This window comes from Sceloporus occidentalis, unplaced genomic scaffold (assembly GCF_023333645.1).
Source record: "Sceloporus occidentalis isolate IW3139 unplaced genomic scaffold, rSceOcc1.0.p SCAF_8, whole genome shotgun sequence".
Taxonomy (NCBI): domain Eukaryota; kingdom Metazoa; phylum Chordata; class Lepidosauria; order Squamata; family Phrynosomatidae; genus Sceloporus; species Sceloporus occidentalis.
The window spans coordinates 49,453,432-49,478,279 of NW_028316988.1; the positions used below are offsets into that span (position 1 = coordinate 49,453,432).

At 42.0% G+C, this 24,848-nt stretch overlaps 2 protein-coding genes across 5 annotated transcripts; both read right to left on the minus strand.

The window, feature by feature from the left end:
* Nucleotides 1–223: 223 nt before the first annotated feature.
* SLC25A14 (solute carrier family 25 member 14) lies at nucleotides 224–15,744 on the minus strand. Of its 4 annotated transcripts, none has more exons than XM_089536667.1 (10): nucleotides 15,563–15,645; nucleotides 11,757–11,895; nucleotides 10,383–10,579; nucleotides 10,138–10,232; nucleotides 8,299–8,384; nucleotides 7,002–7,097; nucleotides 4,395–4,519; nucleotides 2,934–3,069; nucleotides 2,157–2,237; nucleotides 224–670 (listed from the first exon to the last, which is right to left on the minus strand). In XM_089536667.1, the coding sequence occupies exons 3-10, from the start codon at nucleotides 10,520–10,522 to the stop codon at nucleotides 629–631; spliced, it is 801 nt and encodes a 266-aa protein (XP_089392793.1). In that variant the 5' UTR covers nucleotides 10,523–10,579; nucleotides 11,757–11,895; nucleotides 15,563–15,645; the 3' UTR covers nucleotides 224–628. The 4 variants fall into 4 exon arrangements, with proteins under 4 accessions (XP_089392793.1, XP_089392792.1, XP_089392791.1 ...); XM_089536666.1 differs by having other exon boundaries at nucleotides 11,753–11,895; XM_089536665.1 differs by lacking the exon at nucleotides 11,757–11,895 and having other exon boundaries at nucleotides 15,563–15,744.
* A 2,286-nt stretch (nucleotides 15,745–18,030) lies between these two features.
* RBMX2 (RNA binding motif protein X-linked 2) lies at nucleotides 18,031–23,099 on the minus strand. The gene is made up of 6 exons (XM_089536663.1): nucleotides 23,076–23,099; nucleotides 22,140–22,255; nucleotides 21,979–22,030; nucleotides 20,296–20,425; nucleotides 19,745–19,925; nucleotides 18,031–18,706 (listed from the first exon to the last, which is right to left on the minus strand). The coding sequence occupies exons 1-6, from the start codon at nucleotides 23,078–23,080 to the stop codon at nucleotides 18,291–18,293; spliced, it is 900 nt and encodes a 299-aa protein (XP_089392789.1). The 5' UTR covers nucleotides 23,081–23,099; the 3' UTR covers nucleotides 18,031–18,290.
* Nucleotides 23,100–24,848: the final 1,749 nt, after the last annotated feature.

The following is a 24,848-nucleotide window of genomic DNA, read 5'->3' on the forward strand; positions in this document are numbered from 1 at the left end:
TCATATGAACCTTGTTCAATTTGTTCACAATGAAAGGCCACCACTTTTCAAGGGCAGCTTTTTGAAGAAGGCGCCATATTAAAACAGTACCAATGAAAGGTTTTACACTTTCTGACTTAAGCTTTTACCATGCTTACATTTACTTGTCTCATAAAATACCAGTTCCTTTGGCACACAACCTGCCTGTTATAGCACCTATACAGCATTAAAGAAGACACGAAACTCCAATAAATAGTTTAATAAGGTCACATGACAATGGAGGGAATGTAGCAGTCTCCTTGAATCCCCTCTTGTCCGAGGCACAGGTCAGGGGAAGGCACAGTCTACTGCAAAATCCATATTGCAAGCAGCTGCCTTGGGAAGGACTTCTTGAACACAAAGATCTTCACAGAAGATACCGCCTTGGACCCATATGCTCTCCCTGCCCAGTCTCTTTTTCTCCTTGTGGGAAAGCACATGCAAAATACTCTCTCGTGTATTTTTCTCCTTGACATCTAAGCCACACACCCAAGACTGAGCATTCAGAGTAGGGGTGACAGCTGCAGTCCAAATAGGCAAAGAGCATGAAGATGCAAGGTAAGGGCAGCTCAGCAGAAAGAGCAGGTGGATCACCAATCTGAATTGGTCCCTAGAAAGGGAGTCTCTTCAGTTGCTCATAGGTGATAAAAAACTGTCACTGGGTTAAGGAAAAGCCTTTGTGAGCTGCGTTTACCATTCCACCTCTACCCAATCCCATCTTTCACCCCATATTGAAGCACACAACAGGTTGGAAAACCAGTCATACTCACTAGTGAATTGACAATGAAAAAGGTATGGAGAAATTCAGCAATCTGTTGGTTTGAATAATGAGCTACATACTGGTTTGAATAGAGCTACACATTCACTTCTAAAGTAATTCTCCACTCAAAATAATAGGACTTGTAGGAGTTGAAAGAATGGTGCTAATTGGTTTAAAAAAAAAGAAAAAAAGAAAAGAAAAAAGAAAAGAAGGGAAGGAGGGAGGGAGGGAAGGAAGTCAAGAAGGCAATGAATACTTCTTAATTTGAGGTTTTAAAAAGAGGTTAGAAGGCCAAGGATGCTTCAGCTGTGAATTTCAGAGATTGGCAAGTGGTTGGATTAGAAAACCTTTGAGGGCTTTAATTCTACAGCATCTGTATCACATTACATGATTACTTACACAATTTATGGGAATGACAAAGGCTGCTTACCAAGCAACTGCCCATATTCAGAGCTTCAAAAAGCAAAATTTTTAAAACTATCTCCCAAAATCCTATTTTTGTAAACTCTGCTCATGCTGTAGAATAGCATTCCCAACCTAAGGCTATGGAAGACCATTCCCTACAATCAAAGTAGAGGGGACAGCTGTTCCTTCACAGAAGAAAACAGTCTTGTTGCACCTTTAGTGGTGGTGAGGAACTGTCAGGGGTTGGAGGTTGCACTGGCTCCCCAGGGAACCTTGGCTGGCTACCCCTGTTGCTCACCCCAATTTTTTTCCCCTTTTTGCTCCCAAATGCCCTCAACATCCCCTAGCTTCTCATGTTTTGGATCATCTCTGGGCCATTTTAAGCCAAGATGAGGCCTTTTGCCAGCAGGAAATGACCTGGATGCTAATCTTTGCCTCCCTCTCTCCCTCTCTCTGTGTGTGTGTGAACATGGCAACATTATATATTTGGGGGCAAAAAGGTTTGGGGACCCTGTAAGGACACAAAAATGCCCTGAGAACCATATGGGGCTAGGGCAAGCTTTCCTCGTTCCTGTTTAACACATTTAAAACTGTTAGTTCTTAAAGGTTCCTTAAAGGTTCTTAAGATTCCTTTTATTCTGACTACTTCTTTGAAATGTTTTACTTCAAAAACAGCCAGATGAGAAACTCTGGGGGAAAAATACACAGTGAACATACAAAGCTGCCTTACTAAGGTCTATGGACATTTACAAAATTCAAGTTCTTTCATAGGCCTGATATTAATTATAGCTGGAATTGCCAAGGACTGATCTGGGGGCTTCCACATACAAAGCACAAGCACAGTCTTTCAGCTGTGCTAAGGAGTACCTATAGACCTTCCTGCCACTGTGTTGAATGCAGGTGTACACCCTTCTCAAGAAAACTTTCCCCAGCCTCCCTTGTCCAACAAGGTCCCACGCACATAGAAGGATACAATGATGTTCCAGGGGCCAAGCCTCAACCAATTTGGCAAGAATCCTTTGTACAGTGCGAAGAAACCCTCAGTCTTCCATGTCTGGGAAGGAGAAGACATTCAGAATTCATTTTGATCTTTAGTCACACAAGGCCACATTGCAGAATAGAAAGCAACCACCTTTCTCATGGATGAAACTGGCTCTTGTTCCACCCCTTAACTCTGCCCTGCAAGTTTTCTCAATGTCATGCAAACTCTCAACAGGCAGGCTGAAGTCAGGGAACCACAAGGAACACAGACACCACATGCTCTGGTGCAAATCTATTTCATAAAAATGGGACCTGTAGAAGAACAAGTGCCCATTAAGATTTGTTGGTTGTTACTGTGTGCCTTCAAGTCATTTCTGACTTATGGCGACTCTAAGGTGAATCTATCATGGAGTTTTCTTGGCAAGATTTATTCAGAGGAGGTTTGCCATTGCCTTCCTCTAAGGCTAAGGGCATGCAACTTGCCCAAGATCATGGGTTTCATGGCAGAGTGGAATTCATGGCCACTCAAACCATTATGCTATGCTTAGGTAGAAAAAAGGAACAGAAAGAAGGCCCTTCATATTCACTGCCAGTGCAAACCATATTGGAGCTTTAAGAAGTTCTTTTAGGGAAGTAAAAAAATTCCATGCACACATTTTAACCAACACAACTTAATTTTTCTACAGCGATACAATCAATTTCAGAAGCATTTTAGGATTCGTCCCACCTCCCACTTTGCCATTTGAAGGGACTGCTTTTCAAATCTTACCTTTATCAGACCATCCAGTGTACCCCTGTAAAGGTCCACACTCCCTACTATGGCCCGCTGATTCATCATACGGGTCCGTACCACATCCACTGGATTTGAAGCAATGGCACCAGCTAACCCACATGTAAAACTGGATCTACATTAAAAAAGCATACAAGAGGCTACTCTGAATGCTATACTCAAGACAAATCATTTAGGGAAGCAGGTGAATAAGATTTTAGAGTCAGAAATAGAAATTAGACTAGAACTATTTCTTTTAAATATGGTGTATTTTAGTAAGAAATTAGAGAATGAACACAATATATTAATTTATTATATGATTACAGCAGCAAGAATATTGCATGCTAAATATTGGAGACAGAAGGATATCCTAAGTATTTAAGAGTGAACAGAAAAATTATAGGACTTGGCTACATCAGACAAGTTGACCAACCTGTTGAAGCCCAGTATTGACTTATTTGAAAACATGGCAACCTTTTGTGAATTATATGTAAAAAAAAAGAACTAGAGGTAGTGTGATTGTAGGCTTTGATGACTAGATAGAAAAGCTTTTCTAAACAGAAGATTGTCAGTTACATAATTAATGTTATTGTTATTTCATTTACAAGATATAGAAAAGTTGGTTTGTAAAAGATGGATTACCTATACAGGCATAAGTAGGTGTTACAGCTGGAGATCATAGAGTAGTGCAGGAAATCAATGGGAATATGGGGGAGAAGTTTTGTTTTTGTTTATTTATTGTTGTATTGTCTCTAGTTATTTTAATGGGTTAAATTGTGTATTTACTTTTTGTATTTTGTGATTTTAGACTGTATGCCGTTGGAAGGTTTTATGTTGTTTTGATAACTCTGTAAGGTGCCGTGCAAAACTTACAGAGCTATATAAATAAGCACTAATAATAATGATAATAATAATAATGATGATGATGATAAGTGGGGGGAGGGATAATAGTTTCATGTATGTATATGCTTTCATTATATTTGTAATCAATTTCATTTTGTTTATTTTATAAGTGTTTTGTCTGACATTTTTGTAAACTGGTTTGTTAATAAAATCCATTTTAATTAAAAAAAACATTTAGGGTTGTGAATTCCTCCTTAAAATATTGTTTCTGGCAAACAGTCCAAGGTAATTCCCTTACAGGAGCAGAAGTTGTGTGCAGGAAATCATCAATTTCAGCTGCAATCAGCCATTATTTACAGTCACCACAACCACTTCTTTTATGTCTTTGGGACATATACACCAAACTCAAAGCAAGCAAAGGATGATGATGATGATGGTAATAATAATAATAATAATAATAATAATAATAATTCTTACTTGCCTCTCCTCACGGGTTGAGGTGGGTTACAACATAGTTGAAACACAATCATTACATAAAGTACACATATTAAGCTGCATCTCTACACAATATTCATATTACAGTAAGCTGGCAAGCATACAATACTGGCAGATACTCACATAAAATGAGTGAGAATTGTGTCTCCCACAAGTCCTGAAAGGATTAAGTGCTTCTTGGTGATATCGTAGACAGGCAGTTCGACTCCCACCACAATGGCGGCTCGCTGAGCAGTCGGAACTACCCCCTGTCAAGTGAAAAAAAGGAAAGAAATGAGTGTCCTTGGCCATAATTCCAGTGTCCAAAATGCTTTGGCTATGAATTCCCCATCATCCTTGTTCTTAGCTGCCTTGGTATCGGCAACTTTGGGGACAGAAAGGTTCACTGACAGTTAGGTTCATTCCCAGGATTCTGGGGGAAAGAACTGCTTAGACAATATAGCTTTCTGTATCTTCCCCCCCTCCCCCCATCTCCTCAGCCAAATCCTCAATTCTACAAACAAAATCCAAACTTTTAACTAGTTATGTCAATTTGCTTGTATTACTTTACCTTCTTTCCCTACAGTCCCCCGCCCCACTCCAACTTTACACTTAGTTGTTTCTTTCAGTCAAAGCTTGAGACACCACATGAAGTCCTAAATATCCTTGTTAGTATTACAAACTCAACTGGTCTGCAGCCATCTAGTCATTCCTTTGGGTGCAGGAAGTTAATGAATTTTTAGGGTGAACTGAGCAAATTAAATTCTGTCAGAGATGTATTTTCTAGGCCAAAGGGATGCAAGGAATATGTTTAGACAAAAAGGCAAGAGTGCTATAGACTTCAAGTTCAAGCACATCTTTCTCCCATTCCAATGCTTTGCTAGACATGCAAGCAGGGTATTTAAGCCTCTAATGGGCAACAGGAATGAGTTTGCTTTGATCAACATAGAAGCAGAGACACATGAACAAACTGACTTGAGTCACAGGAAATGAGCCAGAACACTTCCCCTTTAAGTACACTGAGATACTATCACAATTAGCAAGCTCTGAAAACAGGGATTTGGTTATGAGCAAGAGAGAGCACCTTGGAACACATGGAAGTGGCAACCAGATGTGCATGAGTTGAAACAGGCTGTAATGTTCAGAATTTTATTTCAGCAGTATAAAGAGAAGTTTTAAATGTCGGAACAAAGAAAAATTTGTCTAGAGATTCTAAAATATCCAACACACATCTTGTGTTATCTCATAATCGTCTTTTAGGTAGAAAACCACACTGAACTTCATGTATTCAATCTTGTAAACAACTGATCAAAAATAATTGATCTTTCAAGACTTATGGTATAAGTATTTTGAGATGCTGAAAAAGCTTTTGACAATGTAAACTGGTCATTATGATAGCATGATGGAAATAATGGAATTAGGTAAATATTTTATTACCTGGACAAAAGCAAATTAGAAAATCAAGTGGTTCAAATTTTGGTAAAAGGTGATAAGACACTTTGTGGTATACAAAGAGGTATGTGACAAGACTGCCCATTATCACTGTTATTGATATTGATCTTAGAGGTTTTGATGAGACCTACCAGAAAGAAAAATAGAATGAATCAAAATTAAAGAGTCTCAGTTTAAGATTAGAACCTTTGCTGATGTTACTGTGATTATTTTACAAAATTCCATGGAAGTAAATTCTGATTAGATAAGCAATGTAGAAGAACCAGTTAGGTATGCTAGAAACCATTGCTTCCTTGTTTTCTTAGTTTCTGTGTTTTTGGTTTTAGACTTTTTTTTAGTTAGTTGTATTTTTCTTTGTATTCCTTTTAGATATAGAAAATCAGTGTGTACATGTTTGTGGTTGTTTAATTAAAATATCTTGCGAAAAAAATACAGCGCGTCCACGTATAGTGTACGTACTCAAGTCGCGTGGGAGCGTGCAGGTTGCAAGGGATGGTGCGTCCCATTGAAATGAATGGGGTGTGTGCCGCATTCAAGTGAATGGGGCTCAAGCATAGACGGAATTCGCCTTACGCGGGTGGGTGAGTGTCCGGAACAGATCCCCCGCATAAGGCAAGGGTCCACTGTAACAGAAAATGTCTTGAAAAGTTGGTTCAAAGAGAAAAGGGGGAGAGGATCTGCAGTGAAGATGATATGTCTCTGTGTTCTCGTGCCTCAACAAACTACACTTTCCAGAATCCCGTAGCAATGAGCCATGGCAGTTAAAGTGGGGTCAAACCAGATTATTTATGCAATGTGGATGCAGACAGAGAGGAGACAGCCTTGAGGCAATGTATCATAGACATAATCTCAAAGAGTAAGGTCATGGGAGAAATAATAGAGAAAGCCTTACTAAAATCCATAAGGCCCATTTTCCAGTTCTCCCTAATTTTAGCAGAGTCAAGCCTCTTCCAGTTAACTTCTATAATCACTAGTTAAGGGGACCATCAGTAAAGGTAAGAGGGCTAGACCCTTCTGTAATTTGTGCATGCTCTTTGGCTAAGACACACCGGTATTAGAACAAGCCAGGAATTATTAAATTGTTTCTTCTGACGTGAAATCACACTAGCCTAACAATTTGGATATCTATGTAGCTTCTGAAATGAAGGCGCAGAAATTGCTCTTGTCTTCAATTATGCTTCTCTATAAAGGTTTCTTCAATGCAAAAACAAACTTCAAAGTACAGATAGACAGGATACAGGAACCACAAAAAGAAGTAACTGGGGGAAGGGAGTGAGAGCATCCTCAAACACCACTTACTCTCCAGAGTCCTCGCGTGCCTTCCTGTTGATAGATGTCTATGAAGCTTCCTATCATTCCTCCTTGGAACAGACTGCCCTGAGCCTGCATTCTGATCTAGAAGGAAGAGAGAGAGCAGCAAGTGACTTCTGTGTCAGAGAAGCAAATCAGTAAAGTTTCTGAAAACCTGAAGAGGATAACCATAACTCATACATACTTGGAGAACCAAGACACTAACCACAGATACCTCAAGTTCTTTTGGGGCGAGAGCAACTTACATGGGGCATGTACAAACCAGCACTTTGTGCGAGCCTGCAGGCGAACTAGGGCTGAAATAGAGTGGAGCATTCACATGCTCCGAGCCCTAGTTTTGCCACACGTGTGCCATTATGGCATGCACTTGTCCGTATGGTGTGTGCCATGATGATGCACGTGCGGCCCAGGACCAAACGGCACTGGCCAGAAAGAGCATCATCATGGCGTGCCTGTGACACCCCTTTGAAGAAGCTGCTCAGAGCAGCTTCTTTTGGAGTGCAGATTGGAGCTGCAGCATGCAGCTGCTGCCGCACCAATTGGGAGCAAACAGGGGTGGCATTTAGCTGCCTGTCTGTATAGCCCTTCCTTCCAGTCAATTTACTAGGAGCAGTATACTGGTGGTATGTCTGGAGTTAGTGGCGGGCAAGGTCTCTTTCCTTCCCCCGATCCTGCAGACTGAAAGGGGAAGGACAGATTACTCTTGCTAGAGGTCCAAATTGATCACGCTTTTTAAAATTAGTTTGAGGGTTGTAGGTTGTTCCTACTCTAATCTAAAACAGTATCAGAACCAATATTTTTGTTGTTTCTAAGAGTGTGATTTTTCTGGGAGTTGAAAAAGCAAACAAAAAACAGAGAGGGTGACCACATATACTGAAGGTGAGGTTTCCTATACATTTAAACAGAGGTGCAAAAGATGGGATTTTGTCAAGCATTACTCCTCACTCTGTTCCCTGAATTATAAACTACGCTTGCTGAAATTTTGTGCAACAGAGAGAAACATGAACGTAGCTATGGTGCATTATGGATTTGAAAAGAACAGAGGCTATTGCTCTATACCCTCTCAAACATTATAAAACGATTCAAAATTACACCAATGTAACAACTGAGTAATACTGTTAAACTATGTTCCTTTGCTGTTGCTCTTGTTCTTGGAATGAAGAGTGAGACAAACATGAAACAACAGTTATAGAAATCTATCAGGTTTGAGAAGCAAAGCAAAAGAGTCTGGCAGAAGATAGCACATGGAAGAAAGAAGGCTTTAAGCAAAGAAAGCCCCTCTTACCTTCAGAACATCTGTTGGATTTGCCAGTGCAGAGGAGATAACCCCCGACACTACCCCACAGATGACATTGATCAGTAATGTTTCATCTACAGTTGGGAAGAAGGATTACATCATATTATAATACAAATATTATAACTCATGTCTGTGCCCAAGGAGACAGATCAACAGCACAGATTCAAGAAAGAAAAGTGAAAGTGATAAAAGAAAAAATGCTACTTGAAGACCAAGCAGTCCAGGTTTCTAGACTGCTCTCTACTAGGCACATAGCATCAAGGATAGCAAAGTACAACTGCTGGATTCTAATCAAAGCAATTGCACATGTTTGATAAAGCAAAGGAAGGGGACAAGCTCCCCATTAACTTGCTCTTCTCTGCAGTTATCAGACTGCAAGGCAGTGAGGGGGAAAATGAGTCCCAAGGATGGTATGTAGCATCCCAAGGACACTTCTAAGCACCCAAAGCTTCCTTGCAACTTCTTGATCACTGACTACAGAAAAAAAGGCCAAAAGAAGGCCAAAATTCTCCATTCTCTTTAGGGGATTTAGAAGGAAAATTAATCAGAAAACATTTTAAAGGGTATGGATGTCTCTTAGGAAGTCTCTTAGGAAGCCAATGGGGCTCTCTTACTCCTGACAGTTGTCCACCCACATATAAAGAAATGTCACCCAATCCCATGGGAGGCCCCAGTTCAAAAAACTTCGACAGCTGCTAGAATAGAAAAACTCAACAAAGGTAATAAGGCAGTTAGTTCAGAAAAGAAAAGCTAAGAGTTAGAGCGGAGTTATGCTGGGAAGGGCAGATGTACTGACCGCAGCATTCTCCAAAGGAGACCGGGTCACTGGCTGCCCTGGGCCTGCAGGGAAACAAACATTTAGGACATAGTACCCATAAGCAGAAAGACCACAACACAGCATATGTGACAGGGCATAGAGAAAGGCAATTTTATGGGACAGCGAAAAGACAAGCAGAAAGGCATGACTGCTAGATTCCAATCACAGCATAATGTTCCATTGTTCCGAATTCTACTATAGGTCTTCCCTTAAACTACATGATAGTTTCAACATCTCCTGCCTTGAGATGATGGAACTACCAATTTAATATTGTGCTTGAGCAAGAGAACTAAGCTTCCTCCAAAAGAAAAGGAAAGTACTCCAAAGAGACTTGTGATTCAAAAAAGTGATAGAAAAGATGCTAGGAAACAGACTAAGACGACCCTAAATAAGTCTCACTAGCTTGAATTAAGACTAGCATTTTTCTGATACCAGTGATTTCCCTGAAAAACATTTGTTGTCCCCACGCCCATTCTCTCCAGTTTTGTCAGAAGTAACAGACATATTGTCTATGACACAAACATTCTGCATGTTGTGACCAGCACCAAAGGACTTTAATGGTGACCAGCACTGAAAGACTTTAGTGCCTTTCCATTGCTTAAAGAGAATTACAAAAATTAAAACCACCAAACAAATATAATAGGACCATTAAGTGGGAATTTCATTTTTGGCCCATGGAGAACAATTACGTGGAAAGTAAGATGGCTGTTTTTTCCCTTGAAAGAGCTGAAGAAAGTGTGTGTGTGTGTGGGGGGGGGGGGGGGAACGCTTTCTATGTTGACACATGTTGATCTTTCAAAATAAAAATGAATTTCTATACCATCTTTGAGGGTAGTTTTGTGTTTTGGCATCAAACTGCTGTAATTTTTTGACCACCTTGGGCATTTGAAACCTCAATTAGGTCACATGAGATACAAACAGGTACATGAGAAATTCATCATCACTATACATAGCACCATTACCACATTACCATAAATATCAGGTCCACAATCTCTTCCTGGCACACTCACCTTCTAAACGATCCACAAAAAGTCGCTTTAAACTTTGGTATATACCAATCTTTATGGTGCCATAAGATGCTTGTCTTAACAAGGCTGGAGCAATCCTGCAAGAGGGAGAAAGAAAGACAGCTTAGATCCAAGAGAAGAGCAGCACCATTCTGGGGGGAGGTAGCTCCACACCCCAGCACTTCAATGACCACTTTTGACTCATGATATCTACAGGCTTTGGAACCTCAACTTTGTGAGGTAAATACCTGAGGCACTGAGGGATGACTGGCAGGGAGAGGAGGGACAAAGCTTTACCCAGAATAGAGTGCCAGAATGCCTTCCTCCCTAGAGATGCGGAACAAGGCATGAAACATGCCCCGGTACTTGATCTCTCGAAAACGGGCATCAATGCTTTGGCCTTGGACTTGAAGTCGTGTTTTGGTGAGATCTACAGGAAATGTCCCTGCAAGAGAAAGAAAATAGACAATGTAGTTCAGACAATGTAGTGATTGGGTGACCTTGCCCAAAACTCAGATGGGACACAGACGGATAACAAAGTACTGCAATGATGCATAGATTTGATTAGGATACAGAGAAGCTCACAAATTTGCTTTCCATACTACACAACCCAAACACAGCCTGAACAAATCTAAGCCAACCAAATGGAGCTGCTAAAATATATTTCTTCCAGCTGCATTCCACATTCATTTAAGCAGCATCAATGGGATGTATCCAAGTGTTGACAAACTATTTCTCTTCAGAGACTGAACTTTGCGGTGACCAGAGCATCTTATTTACAGTCTTACTTTAAAGAGCTGAACCAACAAAACTCTAAGGAGAAACCTTCAATGCAAGTAGGGTTACAGCCTATTATTGCAAACCGTCATACTTGTCTTTGCATAGGAAGAACCTCAGTATTACCACTTTCAAAACATCTATAAATAAATGCTGTTGTCAGCTACTGTACTGTAAAAAACAACTGATAACATATCTATAAATCGGGCTCCTTCACTCCTATCAAAAATGGGGTAGGAAGTCCTGTTCCATTTCAATTTCAGCCCTCCATTCTGTAATACTGACCTACCTTACGTAGTAGTTGTAAGGACTGCTGGAAATATATAAAAAGCACTTTGAGCACTCTAAATAGCTACATATTAATTGATTCTATTCTACCAACACGGTCAAAGCAGTGTACAATCCAAGAAAAGAAAATGGGTGAGGAAAGAAAATACAACAGGTACCAACACTCTTACAACAAAATTATAAAGAAACCAGAAAGAACCAGGATACAAAAACAAATACTTAAATCCTAATTATTACTTGGAGAGAGAAAAACACCCAGACAGTATCTTATTTACAGAGTATATTGTTTTCTACAGGTGAACCAACGACATACCAAGGTAAAACTTGGTAAAACCTCATACTTTCCCACTATTAAAGGAGGGAAAAACCAAGGTCAGTTACACAACCAGAGTCGAATTCCAAAGGACAGATTTGATACAGCAGGGGAGAACCCCCCCTTAAAGAGCGAGTTTTGTGACACCTTGTGGACAGATTGTGGTATAGGCTTTAGTGGACTAAAGCCCACTCCATCCAGCAAATCACAGATAATTTGTTTATGTTGATATGTACATACATACAGATAGTGATGGGTGCGATATATCAGATCAAAGCTCCTTTCCACTCAGTAAAACAAGGTCCATTGTGCTGGCTCAGCTAGAAGTAATTGCCATGTGGTTTCTTCTGTCCCAGAACTGTCTCCTTCAGTAGCCATTTTATCTTAACATGAAACAGTTATGTAATTACTAAGACTTTATTATATATATATACATTTTCTTTTTGACCCTTCTAGTACCTTTCCATTCATTAAAGAGTATTACAAAAATAAAAACCAAAACACAAATATAACAATGAACACATAATAAAAATAAAAAGGCTGAGACCATGGACAAAATAATTTTTAAACGAAATAAACACTTAGGCCTACCAAAGACAGCTTGTTAGGGAAAGCTACAGAAGGGAAGCCTTTATAGAAGGGATACTGATACTTCACAGGGCAAGATGTTACAAAATATTGGAACTGAGAAAATCCCTTGCCACATCAAATATGCCAGCGTTCAGAAAGACATCTCTTTCTGAATTTAGGTAACAACCAGACTGGTGTTGGAGAATTTGATCCTCTAAGGCTCCTGGATGAAAGGCATTTAGGGCTTTAAAAGTAATCCCTGAAGCATGTTTTGAAACTAATTGATAGCCACTGTACATGTTGCAGAATGGATGTAATACAATCCATTCAATACAATACTGTGTGCCCGCTAACATCCTTGCCTCAACTTTTAAAGAGCCTTCATGAAGATCCTTACATTAATCCAGTCTTGATATAACTAGGCCATGAATTGCCACAGCCAGGTCTGACTATGTCTAAAACCTTATTTCCCTTTTATCCATCTCCCCCCCCCCACCCGCCTGCTGCTTTATTACCTATGTTTTACTGTAAGCCTGCATAGGAGCTGTCTTACATCTAGAAAAGATTTAGACATTTTATAAGTTGTATTATTAATACACAAAGACAGAGAAATTAGAGCATGTATATATAAGCATCATATACACAAGAAAAACAAAGCCAGGCAACAAAGGAAATTCACAAAAAACTGTGCCAAAATTAGTCAGCTAAATATTAAGGTACCACAATAGAAGATTTGAGTTTTTTTACTTCTAGAAGAAAGGAACAGATAGGCATGTGACGCTCTGCTCCTGAACCCAGTTAACTGTCCCCTAAATTGCAGAGGGGGAGACTGTGGAAGAGGATTCCTCAAACAAAGCCACTGGGCTTTGACATTCTATTCACGTTATGCTTTTATGACACCCTTCCTCTAGGCCTAGAGTCTATTAGGGGCTCAACAGACTGCCCCTAAAGGGTTGCTCCATGCTGCGCCACTCCTTGCCGGACTCGCAGCAACCACATGCCACCACCCGGATCTGGCCTTTCTGCAGCACAAAAAGAATCTGCAAAAAGCAGCTCCTTTTCATGCCATGGAAAGGGTGCCCTAGCCACTGCTGTAGCGGATTTTTCATAGAATCATAGAGTTGGAAGAGACCGCAAAGGCCATCCAGCCCAACCCCCGCCATGCAGGAAATCCAGATCAAAGCATCCCCAACAAATGGCCATCCAGCCTCTGTTTAAAGACCTCCAAGGAGGGAGACTCCACTACACTCCGAGGGAGTGTGCTCCCCTGTCGAACAGCCCTTACTGTCAGGAAGTTCTTCCTAATGTTGAGGTGGAATCTCTTTTCCTGGAGCTTGTGGCACAGTGGTTAAATGCCTGTACTGCAGCCATTCACTCGAAACCACAAGGTTGCGAGTTCAAGACCAGCAAAAGGGCCCAAGCTCAACTCAGGCTTGCATCCTTCTGAGGTCGCTAAAATGAGTACCCAGACTGTTGGGGGCAAATTAGCTTACTTGCTAATTAGCTTACTTGCTGTTCACCGCTATGATCTTTGGAATAGCGGTATATAAATAAAACAAATTATTATTATTATTTATTATTGCTCTGGGTCCTAGTCTCTGGAGCAGCAGAAAACAAGCTTGCTCCCTCCTCAGTATGACATCCCTTCAAATATTTAAACAGGGCTATCATATCACCTCTTAACCTTCTCTTCTCCAGGCTAAACATCCCCAGCTCCCTAAGTCCATCCTCATAGGACATGGTTTTGGCGCTCCTTTGGCGCAGCATGTTTAAATGCTGTGCTAACAGAGCCCCGTGGTGCATGAACCAGCATGGAGGCAGCCGGCGTGCATACACACTGGCATATAATGCTGGTCTGTAGAGGCTGTAAGGGGCCTTTGCCTCCTTTTCATCCTACCTTTGCCCCATGTTCATCCTCGCAGTGACCACTCTGCAGATTAGTCAAAGACGTGGGATCTCCCTTTCCCTAGCCTGGCATTTTAACCACTACAGCCCACCACTTGGTCTTCTCTCCATAGCTCACCTTTCTTCCAAGCGCCTTAACTCAGGCATCCTAGTATCCTCCACCCCATGATTATATTCAGAACAATCCTGGCAATTAGGTCAGGTTAAGCATTCCCAAAGTCACCTAATGAACTTCAGAACCGAGGACTGGCACTCAGAGTCTGATGTGCTTGAGTTTTGCCAAGTCGAGAGCACTCCAGGTTTTGGCCCATAACTTGTATCAGGCCTAGCCGATGTGGCTCTACAATGACCAAGACTGTAGCCTATTATGTATGGCTGACACCCAAATGCTTATTGTTGTCACTGCCCTTGAGTTCATCACAACTCATAGCAATAGCAAGTACATTTCTATACTGCTTATCAGTGAATTTAGCACTCTCTAAGCCACTGGTCCCCAAACTGTGCTCTTCAAGGGATGCTGGACTTCAGCTCCCAGAATCCCATACTATTGGCCAACATAGCTGAGGCTTCTGGGAACTGAAGTCCAAAATCTCTTAAAGAGACCATTGCTCTAAGCGGTTTACAACGTGTAAGTAATTGCTCCCAACAAGCTGGGTCCTCATTTTACTCAACACTTTTCACATTCTTCCCCTTCTTTACACCTTCTTTCACCTTAATTTCAGTATCCATTTCCGGATTTCTCTCAGCCTCAGGTCTTCCTTCCTACTCTATCTTTTATCAAAGAAATTTACTACTTGTCAACTAACATATATATATGTATATATTTCTCATCTGTCTTAAAAGACCTGGGATCAATTTATTTTATAACTGTTATATACAGGATGCTTTTAAAGAATGCCTTGGGGTATTATACTGTTTTTAATGGGGTATAAGCATTTTAATCTTTTTTTAAAGTAACTGATATTTTAGCATTTGAATTTGTCTTAATTATTGTAATCATTTAATCCTATTTTAAAGTATTGTTTTTGTATGTTTTTAACTGCATGGTGTTTTATTTTCAATGTTGTAAGCAGTCTTGGGAGAAGGGCTGGGATATATACAAATAAATATAATGATAATAATAATATTTTTAATTATTATAGCTGTTTAATCCTATTTTAACGTATTCTTTTCCTATGTATGGCTTTTTTTAACATTGTAAGCTGCCCTGAGCCCCAGTCTTGGGAGAAAGGCTGGCAAATAAAAAGATTATAAAATAAAGTATATAAATAATTATTTATATAATTTAATTATTAATTAATTATTAAATAATAAATTATAAATAAATATTATAAATAAATAAATAAATTCCTTATCACAAAACTTACTCTTTGTTTCTATTGTTATATATATCTATTTATTTTATTTATATAAGCAAATGACCATGCTGACCTCTGCCCTGACCCTGGTTACTAAGCAACCGGAAAGGGGCGTGGCCTGCACCCAGCGCTAACTGTGGCTCGGGAGCTTACCGCGCATGCGCACAGCCCAGCCCTCTCCTCCCTCCTTCCCTCCCTCCCTCCTTCCTCTGCTCACCGAATTCGGCCACGAGCGAAGCCAGCCCGCCGTAGACGAACGGCTTCCAGCTTAACACGGACATGGCGGCCCGGGAAAGGAGCCGCCAGGCCCCCTCCGGCCTCACCGACCGCGGCTTGACTCTTCAGAAGAAGAGGACGCAGCACCGCTGCCTCCGGGAAACCCTTCGCAGTGAGGAAAGTAAAAGAGAGGAGGTCGCCGCCGGCTCGGTGGGCAACGCGCAGGCGCGCCTTAAGGCTCGTGATTGGTAGAGGGGATATTTTTGACAGCGGGGCGGAACCAATAATAGAGCGGCAAGAATAGAAAGCCCGCCCCCCGCCTGGACCCGCACAAGAGAGGCTGGCCCGGACGAGCGACGTCACGCAGGGGGCGGGCCTTTCCCTCCTTGCCGCTCTACTATTGGTTCCGCTTTTCATGCGCCCGGGGGGCGGGGACTATGGCTCTCAGTACTTCCGGCGGGACTCCTCTCAGGCTCTAACTCAACCTTTGGTCCTCCTCCATTGGCTTTGAACTTCAGATCCCAGGAGCCTCAGCCAACTTGGCCCATAGTCACGAATGATGGGAAATGAAGTCCAAAACGTCTGGAGGGCCGAAGGTTGAGAACCAGGGCAAGTGAACTGAACGCTGACGGGAATCCGACGCTTCTCCCCCTTCTTTTGTTTCAGATGGAGCGCAGCTTGTCGCCCTCCAGAAGAGGCTCGGCCCTCCTTTTCCAGGACCCGCCCTACATTGCGACCTTCTGTCCTCCATTTTGAGCATCGCTAAGAAAGAGCGAATTGAGTTTATGCGGGTGCTTTTATTTGTCGTCTCCTCCATTTTGCCTCAGAGGACCCTACATTTTGTGGCGCCTGGGCCTCCTTTGCGGTTATGACACATGCTCCAGAGTTGGAAGAGACCCCCCCAACAGGGGCATCTAGGCCAGCTCCCTGCCATGCAGGAATACCCCATCAAAGGACCAAAGAACATCCTGACAGTAGCATGTCATGAGCCAACAGTGTGATGCGGCAGCTGACAAGGCCAATGTGATTCTAGGTTGCATCAGTAGAAGTACAGTGTCTAGAATGATCAAGGGAAGTAATAGTGCCGCTCTGTTCTGCTCTGGTCAGGCCCCACCTGGAATATTGTCTCCAATTCTGGGCACCACAATTCAAAAAGGACATTGAGAAACTGGAGCCATGTGTCCAAAGGAGAGTGACTAAAATGGTGAAGGGTCTGGAAACCTTGCCCTATGAGGAAAGACTCAGGGAGCTGGGGATGTTTAGCCTGGAGAAGAGAAGAGGTATTATGATAGCCCTCTTTAAATATTTCAAGGGATGTCATATTGAGGATTATTGAGCATTATTGTCCTTTACAATTATACTCATCCCTACATATTTGTGGTTTTAATATTTGCAGATTTGGTTAATATCTTCTCTCTAGGAATATCTAGGTCCTCCAGTGCAACTCTATGGTCAACTTTAACTAAAATTTGCATTGAAAGACCTAGATTCCTAGAGAGAATACTCTACTAGGCCTTTGTAGCTCCTCCAGTGCAATTCTATGCTCAGTGTCTGTCGGACGTTGACCACAGGGTTGCACCGGAGGACCTAGAGATCCCTAGAGAGGCGTCCTCTCAGGTAAAAACATGGCGTTTTGTTATTGGCGGTTTTTCCATATTCATTGGGGTCTTGTGCCCCTGACTCTGGGGAATATGGAGGGACAAGTGTAATTGTGTCATCTTGTGCTTCTATCATCCCTCACTGTTGGCTGCTGTCTAGGGCTGGCAAGAGCTGCAATCCAGAATCTGGAGCTCCATAAACTGCTCACTCCTGAAATGCAGTTAAACGTATTCTGCATTCCTCTCCTTTTAACACAGTGCATCAGGTAGAAATCAGCAGGCGCAGCTTTTCCTTCGATGTGTGGAATTTTACTGACATGTCAGACCGGTAATAATGGTGCAAAGCGTATCTGATGATAAGTGTAACAAAAGTACCTCCTGATGAAGGCTATCTCCATTCACCTCATTCACCAAATAATCAACTTGTATTTACAAGTATCAAAGAAACATTAGTGCCTCGTAGATGTCTCTTACGTTTCATATGTGGCTATGCACACCTCCTATTAAAACAGCATTCACAATAGTTCAAAACAAATGTAGTAGGTAGAATAGGACAGGTGGAAAAAATAAGAGGGAAAGATTAGAAGGAGGGAAGGAGAGGAGAGGAGATAGAGAATGGACCAGAAAGTATGTGGAAGGGTTATAAGTAGAAGGGATGGAAGAATGAAAAAAGAAGCTGTAATTGATAGCAGGTGCAGTGGGGACAAAATAGTGTAATGTTATATGTTGTTGTTTTGTTGGGATGTTATTCTGTTTGTTGAAGACAGGAAATAGAATTGTTTGTGTTGTATGGTGAAGGAAAACTAATAAAAATTACTAACACAAAAAAAATGTATTCATCCAAGATCAGGAGGAAAAAGATCAACTCATCTGAAAACTATGGCATTGTTTTATGTATAAAATTAAGGAGATGTTCAGTCAGATGCACATGTCCTACCACCTGGCTTTGCTCTCCATGCCTCTCTTCTGAGGAGACAAAGTCCAGCCCAAGAGCCAACTACATACTTTCACCATTAAGGATTTAGACCAGTCAGCAGTCCTCTATTTCTCCCTCCCACCAAACTGTGTAGTTAAGGCCACCATGACCTCTGTGTCTCTTCCTGTTTGCAAAGGCAGAGCAGGCCAGGTGGCTTAGTAGGAGCTGGAGCCCTTCTTCTCCTTAGAAGACTTCTCTCTGCCCTCCCTTTGGTCTCGAGACCTTCTACTGTCAGCAGCTTGAAGCTTCTCTTTTGGGGCATCTACTCTCTTGTGCTTCTCTTCACTGTAAGATGTTTGTGGGTCTTGCCTGCCCCTGTCTGTGCCTCTTTCTCGAGACCTCTCTCTCAGACGCTTGTACTTGGGTTCCTGTTCATGGTGCACATGACTTGAGTGTTTGTGCCCAGATATGCTGCTCCAGTTCTGCTGATTTGCACTAACATGGCGTTCATAGCCTGGGTCTTCCTTTTCCACTTTGATTCTGGTTTTCGGAGATGGCACATCTGCAAGTGGTTCTTCTTTCACACTTTTTCGATGCTCCCTCTTTTCTTTCTTTTTCTTCTTGTTTTTCTCTTTGGAAATAGTAAATAAATAAATAAATAACTGGAACCAAAAGGGTTTTCTGCAAATATCCTTTCCCCAACCCTGCCTCATCTCTTTAATAGCTACCTAGCATAGTTTATCTTCTGTCCAGAGCTTGGAAAATGTACTCTTCTTAACTGGAACTCCCAGAACCCTCCAGCTAATGTAGCTACTAGAAACCACCAAATATCCCATGACATTTCCTTTCCAAAGTATTTTGGAAGAAACTTTTCTAGAACCCATCTTGTCCCAGTGCAATGAGCCTTTTAAATTAGTGCTCACCTCACTCTTCCTGGCTACACCAAAGAAAAGTACAGTTGTACCTCCACATTTGCAGCTTTGACTTTTGTGGATTTGATTATTTGTAGATTTGATCAATATATCCTCTCTAAGAATCTCTAGGTCTTCCAGTAAACCTCTATGGTCAACCTCTGGCCAAAGTTGATCACCAAGTTGTACTGGAGGACCTAGAGATTCCTAGAGTAAATACTTCTCTAGGCATTTTTAGGTCCTCCAGTGCCATTCTATGGTCAACTCTTACCGGACATTGACCATAGAGCTGCACTCAAAGACCTAGAGAGGTGTGTTTCCACATGAAAAATAGTGCTTTTTTATCTGCATTGTTCCCACTTGCAAAGGGGTCCTGCACCCCTGACTCAAGTGAATGTGGAGGGCCCACTGTATTTCATTTACAAAAAATATTAATTTTTTGTCCTCCAGTTTAAATGTATACTATCCATTTATTTCACATTAAATTGAAGCAAATCTTTGTCAAAAAGCCAGTTTTGGCTTTCTTCCAGTCCCTTACCCCACCATCCCAAAGCACTCCAGTTAGTGAAGAGCCAAAACCAATAAGCATGCTTTCTACAGTCCACACTGGCCAATGTCTTAGAAACCAAGAAGGGCAGAAAAGTGACAGGCCTTAGGACTTTCCCAGCATGCCTTGCCACTCTCTTGCCATATATTTATCTGTCTGAATCAGAAACTTGGGGCTTCTAGTGGGCTTAAAATTCCATGAAAGCTGTTACCTTTTTTGTGTTTCTTCACTTCCACCTCATTTTCTTCACAAGAGTCAGAGGAACTTGGAGGAGGTGTTTTAACGCCACATCCTTTCTCTCGCAGTGTTTTTGTAATATCATCAATATCCTCAGTGTCTTTTGGTGGACGATAGTTAGCCACATGGTCCACACGAATAGTCCTTCCTTTTATCTGTGAATACAGAATCACTGCAGTCATATAACAGCCATGCCAGTGTGGTGTAGACAGTTGGCCTATGGCTCTGGAGACCAGGGTTTGATTCCTCGCTGGGGCATGAAACCCATTGGGTAACATTAGGCAAGTCGCATTCTCTTAGTCTCAGGGGAACGTAATGAAAGACCTCTTCTGAACAAATCTTGCCAAGAAAACCCCATGATAGGATTGCCATAAGTTGGAAATGACTTGAAAATACAACACCAACAACAGCCGTGCCTATAAAGCATTCATCTCTCCCTTACATCTTCAGGGCGAGAGATTATCACAGCCCAGCCCTAGCTACCAAACGGACCAGAAGATTCCTGGGCTGTTATTTTTCACTAACCTTTATCCCATTGAAATTATCAACTGCAAGGATGGTACTTCGCTGATCTTCATAGCAAATGAAGCAGAACCCTTTGGATTTCCCTGTCTTTTTGTCACGGACCAGGTTGATGTTCACAATTTCCCCATATCTGAAGGGAAAGAAAGGGATTTTAGCTTTCTTAAAAACAGCTCATGAAGGAAAGAGCTCAAGCAGGGTCACTTTAACAAAACGCAGGCACTGAGATACAGGGTTTCAAACATGCAGTTCTTTAAGGCATGTAATAAAGAAGAGCACAATTCTACTCTTAACTTGGAAATGTGACTTGTTGGAACTAAAGCTATTGGAATCCCTCAGGCAGCATGGCCAGGCAACTGATTATCAGAAGCCTCTAAATACTACAAGAAGGTATAGAAGTGGAAGTGATGGCCCTCTTTGTTATTTGTCTCTAACGCCTAGAATTCAGAGTCATACTGCTTTTGGATATAGGAATTCCAATTAATGATGACTGCTAAAATTAAATTCTCCTTGCTAAGATCATTACAAAGCTCTCTCTTGAAAGGCTATTCTATCTAGATCTAGTGCTCAGATTTCGCATAAAAATTATTGTATCAACTCAAACAAATATTTACACAATCACAATCTCTCATGGAGACCCTAGTAACCTCTCGCAGAACCCTAGTGTTCCAGGGAACCATGGTTAAAAATCCCTGCAGTGTGCATTTACCTGAAAATCAAGCTCATTCAACTCAATGGATCTTAGGTCAGAATAGTAGGATTGCACTATGAATGTTCTTGCCTTGCTCTAGGAGGAGAAACTAAAACCCCAGAGGACAAGATCAAAATTCAAAATGACCTGATTAAATTAGAAAGCTGGCCCCAAACTAACAAAATAAATTTTAACAGGAAGAAATTTAAGGTACTTCACTTAGGCAGAAATAAATAATGAAATGCATAGATAGAAGATGGGGGTACCTGGCTTGACAACAGGACATGTGAAAGGGATCTAGGAGTCCTAGTAGGCCACAAGTTGAACATGAGTCAACAGTGTGATGTGGCAGCTAAAAAACCCAATGTGATTCTAGGCTGCATCAATAGAGGTATAGTGTCTAGATTAAGGGAAGTAGCAGTGCCACTCTTTTCTGCTTTGGTCAGGCCTCACTTGGAATACTGTGTTCAGTTCTGGGCACCACAATTTTAAAAGGATGTTGAGAAGCTGGAGCATGTCCAGAGGAGGGCGACCAAAATGGTGAAGGTTCTGGAAACCATGCCTAATGACGAGAGACTTAAGGGGATGTGTATGTGTAGCCTCGAGAAAAGATGTTTAAGAGGTGATATGACAGCCCTGTTTAAGTATTTGAAGGGGTGTCATATTGAGGATAGAGCAAGCTTGTTTTCTGCTGCTCCAGAGAATAGGAGACTGAGTAATGGATGCAAACTAGAGGAAAAGATATTCCACCTCAACATTAGGAAGAAGTTCCTGAGGGTAAGAGCTGTTTGACAGTGGAACACACTCCTTCAAAAAGTGATGGAGCCCCCTTCTTTGGAGGTCTTTAAACAGAGGCTGGATGGATATCCTTCATGAATGCTTCGATTGTGATTTCCTGCACGGCAGAATGGGGTTGGAATGGATCAGGGCCCTTATTGGGGTCTCCTCCAACTCTGTGATTCTGTTATTCCTATTAGCCATATTTCCCCACTTACTGTGAAAACACACAGATGATGTCGCCTTCTGTCAGCTCATAGGGCAGTCCTCCTAAAGGGAAAGAGAGCAGGTTAATACGCTTTATCTACTTGAAAGCGAAGGCCATTAATCCTCCTTCAAAGACTGGGCGCCCAAAGCTGCCTCTGCGCCGCATACGCACCCACAAACACCCAGGCGCTGTCGCTATATTCTGCATGCCAGGAGACCTTGTCTTGCACGCCAAGCTGTGCTTCGCGTTCGTTCAGTTCATTTATCAGCTTCACCTTGGTCAGTGGGCTAGAGAAAAAGAAAGAAAGGAAAAGAAAGAGCATGCTTTCCACACTGCGCTTAGAAAGACCGGGGTCCTCAGCATTTGCTTATAAAACTCATGCGTACGTCTAGAAATTTAGGACAGAAAACTGACCCCCAAAGCCTGAGCCGACGTATCCAGCGGTCAAGGCAAGGACTGAAGCCATGAATCTTCACTCTTATTTAAAAGGAATAAGGTGCAAGGCAATCGTATAATCTGTCCTGGAAGCAACAGCACTCTCTACTCTCTCATCCATCCAGCCTTAAAACTAAACACAAAGAGCGACGTCTGCTGGAATCGCGTAAGTTCTTTGACACTGCTTTGGTTTGCTTCATCCTTTGGATCTTTTGCTATATGTCCCTAGGTTTTACTCTCAACTTATCCATGGGTCCCAAAGCTTGTCCTTGACTTATACCTGAGGTCGAGTATGTCTATGGCATATGGTTACACTTTGACATCCCCCTTTCTCCCAGACTCAGGTTCCCCATAACGCTGTGAGGGCTGAGGGACAAGGGCTTCTGCCTCAACAAAGGCCACTCCGTGGGGTTTGTGCCTGAATGGGGAGTAGGACGCAGGGAAACACTATCTGGCCTGCTTCCCTGGCCCTCCAGCCCTTGCGTTTGGCGATGGGGAACACAACAGGCAAGGAGTCACACTCTCTCAGCCTCGGAGGATGGCCATGGCAACCCCTTTTTCTGAGGGACCCAGGGAAGGTCCACATTAGGGTTCCCACAAGTGAGAAGCGACTTGAAGGCACACAACAACAACAACAACAACAACAACCCTGCATCGCCCTCTTGAACTTACTTCATCTTGGTAGAGGTTCCCTTCCCTGTGAGTCTGCGCATGCGTCGCGCTTCCCGGCAGCCAGTGCCAGGGCCGTGTCGCCTTCCTTCGCCCGGATTGGTCGAGCGTTCTCCGCGAGCGACCAATCAGAATCGCTCCTTCGCTTCTATTATTCTTCTCGCGCAGGAGGGATCAGGATTGATGGGAAGAAGAGTGATGCGTTGCTTAGGGCTGTGTCCACACAGCAGTCTTCGTATCGCTTTAAGTGGCATGGCTAAATGCTATGGAATTCTGGGAATTGGAGTTTGTTGTGGGGCCCAGAGCGGAGCGGTTTCAAACCGAATTATTTCAGCAGTCCCTTTTGGACCTTTTTAACGGAGACCCTCTCCTTCCCGTGGTTACTTTGAAATGCTAGCAAGGTTGATAGGGCTTGTAAGTCAGACTTTCTCTCTCTTGTTAAGGATACACTGGATGAATAAGTCTGATAAATTATATTTAAAACACACTCAGATATATATATATATATATATATATATATATATATATATATTGCACATCTATGTGTTTCTTGACTTAGGAAATTAGAAGACTAGGAGTGGGAAGGGGAGCCATGAAGGCACTAGGCAAGATCCTAAAGAGTAAAGATATATAACTGAGGACGAAAGTGAGATACAGACCTCTGCATCCACAAATGCCTTATCCATGGATTCAAACATCCATAGCTTCAATATATATATATATATATATAGAGAGAGAGAGAGAGAGAGAGAGAGAGAGAGAAATTTGTGTGTGTATACACACACACACACACACACACACCTATATATATATATACATACTGTACACACATATGTATAATAATAATAACAATACTTTATTCTTATATACCGCTATTCCTTTTTCAAGATCATAGCGGTGTACACATTAAAAAACAGTATAAAAACAGCAAAAAACAGCGTTAAAACATCAAATAGCAATCTAAAAACAGATAATAAAACATCAACTCATAGGGGGGAAAGCTTGACGGAAAAGGAAAGTTTTTAGCATCCTCTTAAATCCATCAAGGGATGAGGCTGTGCGGAGCTCGTGGGGCAGGGTATTCCATAATCTGGGGGCTGAGATTGAAAATGCCCTCTGTGTTGCACTATAATGAGCACTTCGAATAGACAAGAGATGCTTCCCACCCGACCTGAGAGTGCGGGGCGGATTGTACGGGGAGAGGCGGTCCTCCAAGTACCCTGGGCCCAAGCCATTTAGGGCTTTATAGGTGATAACCAACACACACACACACACACACACATGCACGCATATATATATATACACATACACACACACATATATATACACACATACACCTATATATAGAAACACACACACACACATATGAATTCCAAAAAGCCATTTATTTTGCCATTTTATATAAGGGACGCAACTTTATGATGCCGTTCTATATAATGGGATTTGAACATCCATGGATTTTGAGATCCACGCTGAATCCTGGAACTAAGCCCTAGCGGATACCGAGGGTCCACTGCCTTCCCTTATGACCATGTTAAGCAATGGGGAAACTGAACCATGAAGAAAGCAGATAAGAAGAAAATCATTGGAGATGTGAAGCTGGAGAGGAGTGCTGAGAGTGGCCCAAAAGGACCAAGAAATGGGGCCTTGAATAGAGCAAATCTGAGAGCTCCCTGGAAGCCAAAAGGATCAAATTGAAGCTGTCGTACTTTTGCCACAACATGAGAAGGCATGAGCCATTAGAAAAGACAGTAATGCTCAGTAAGGTGGAAGGCA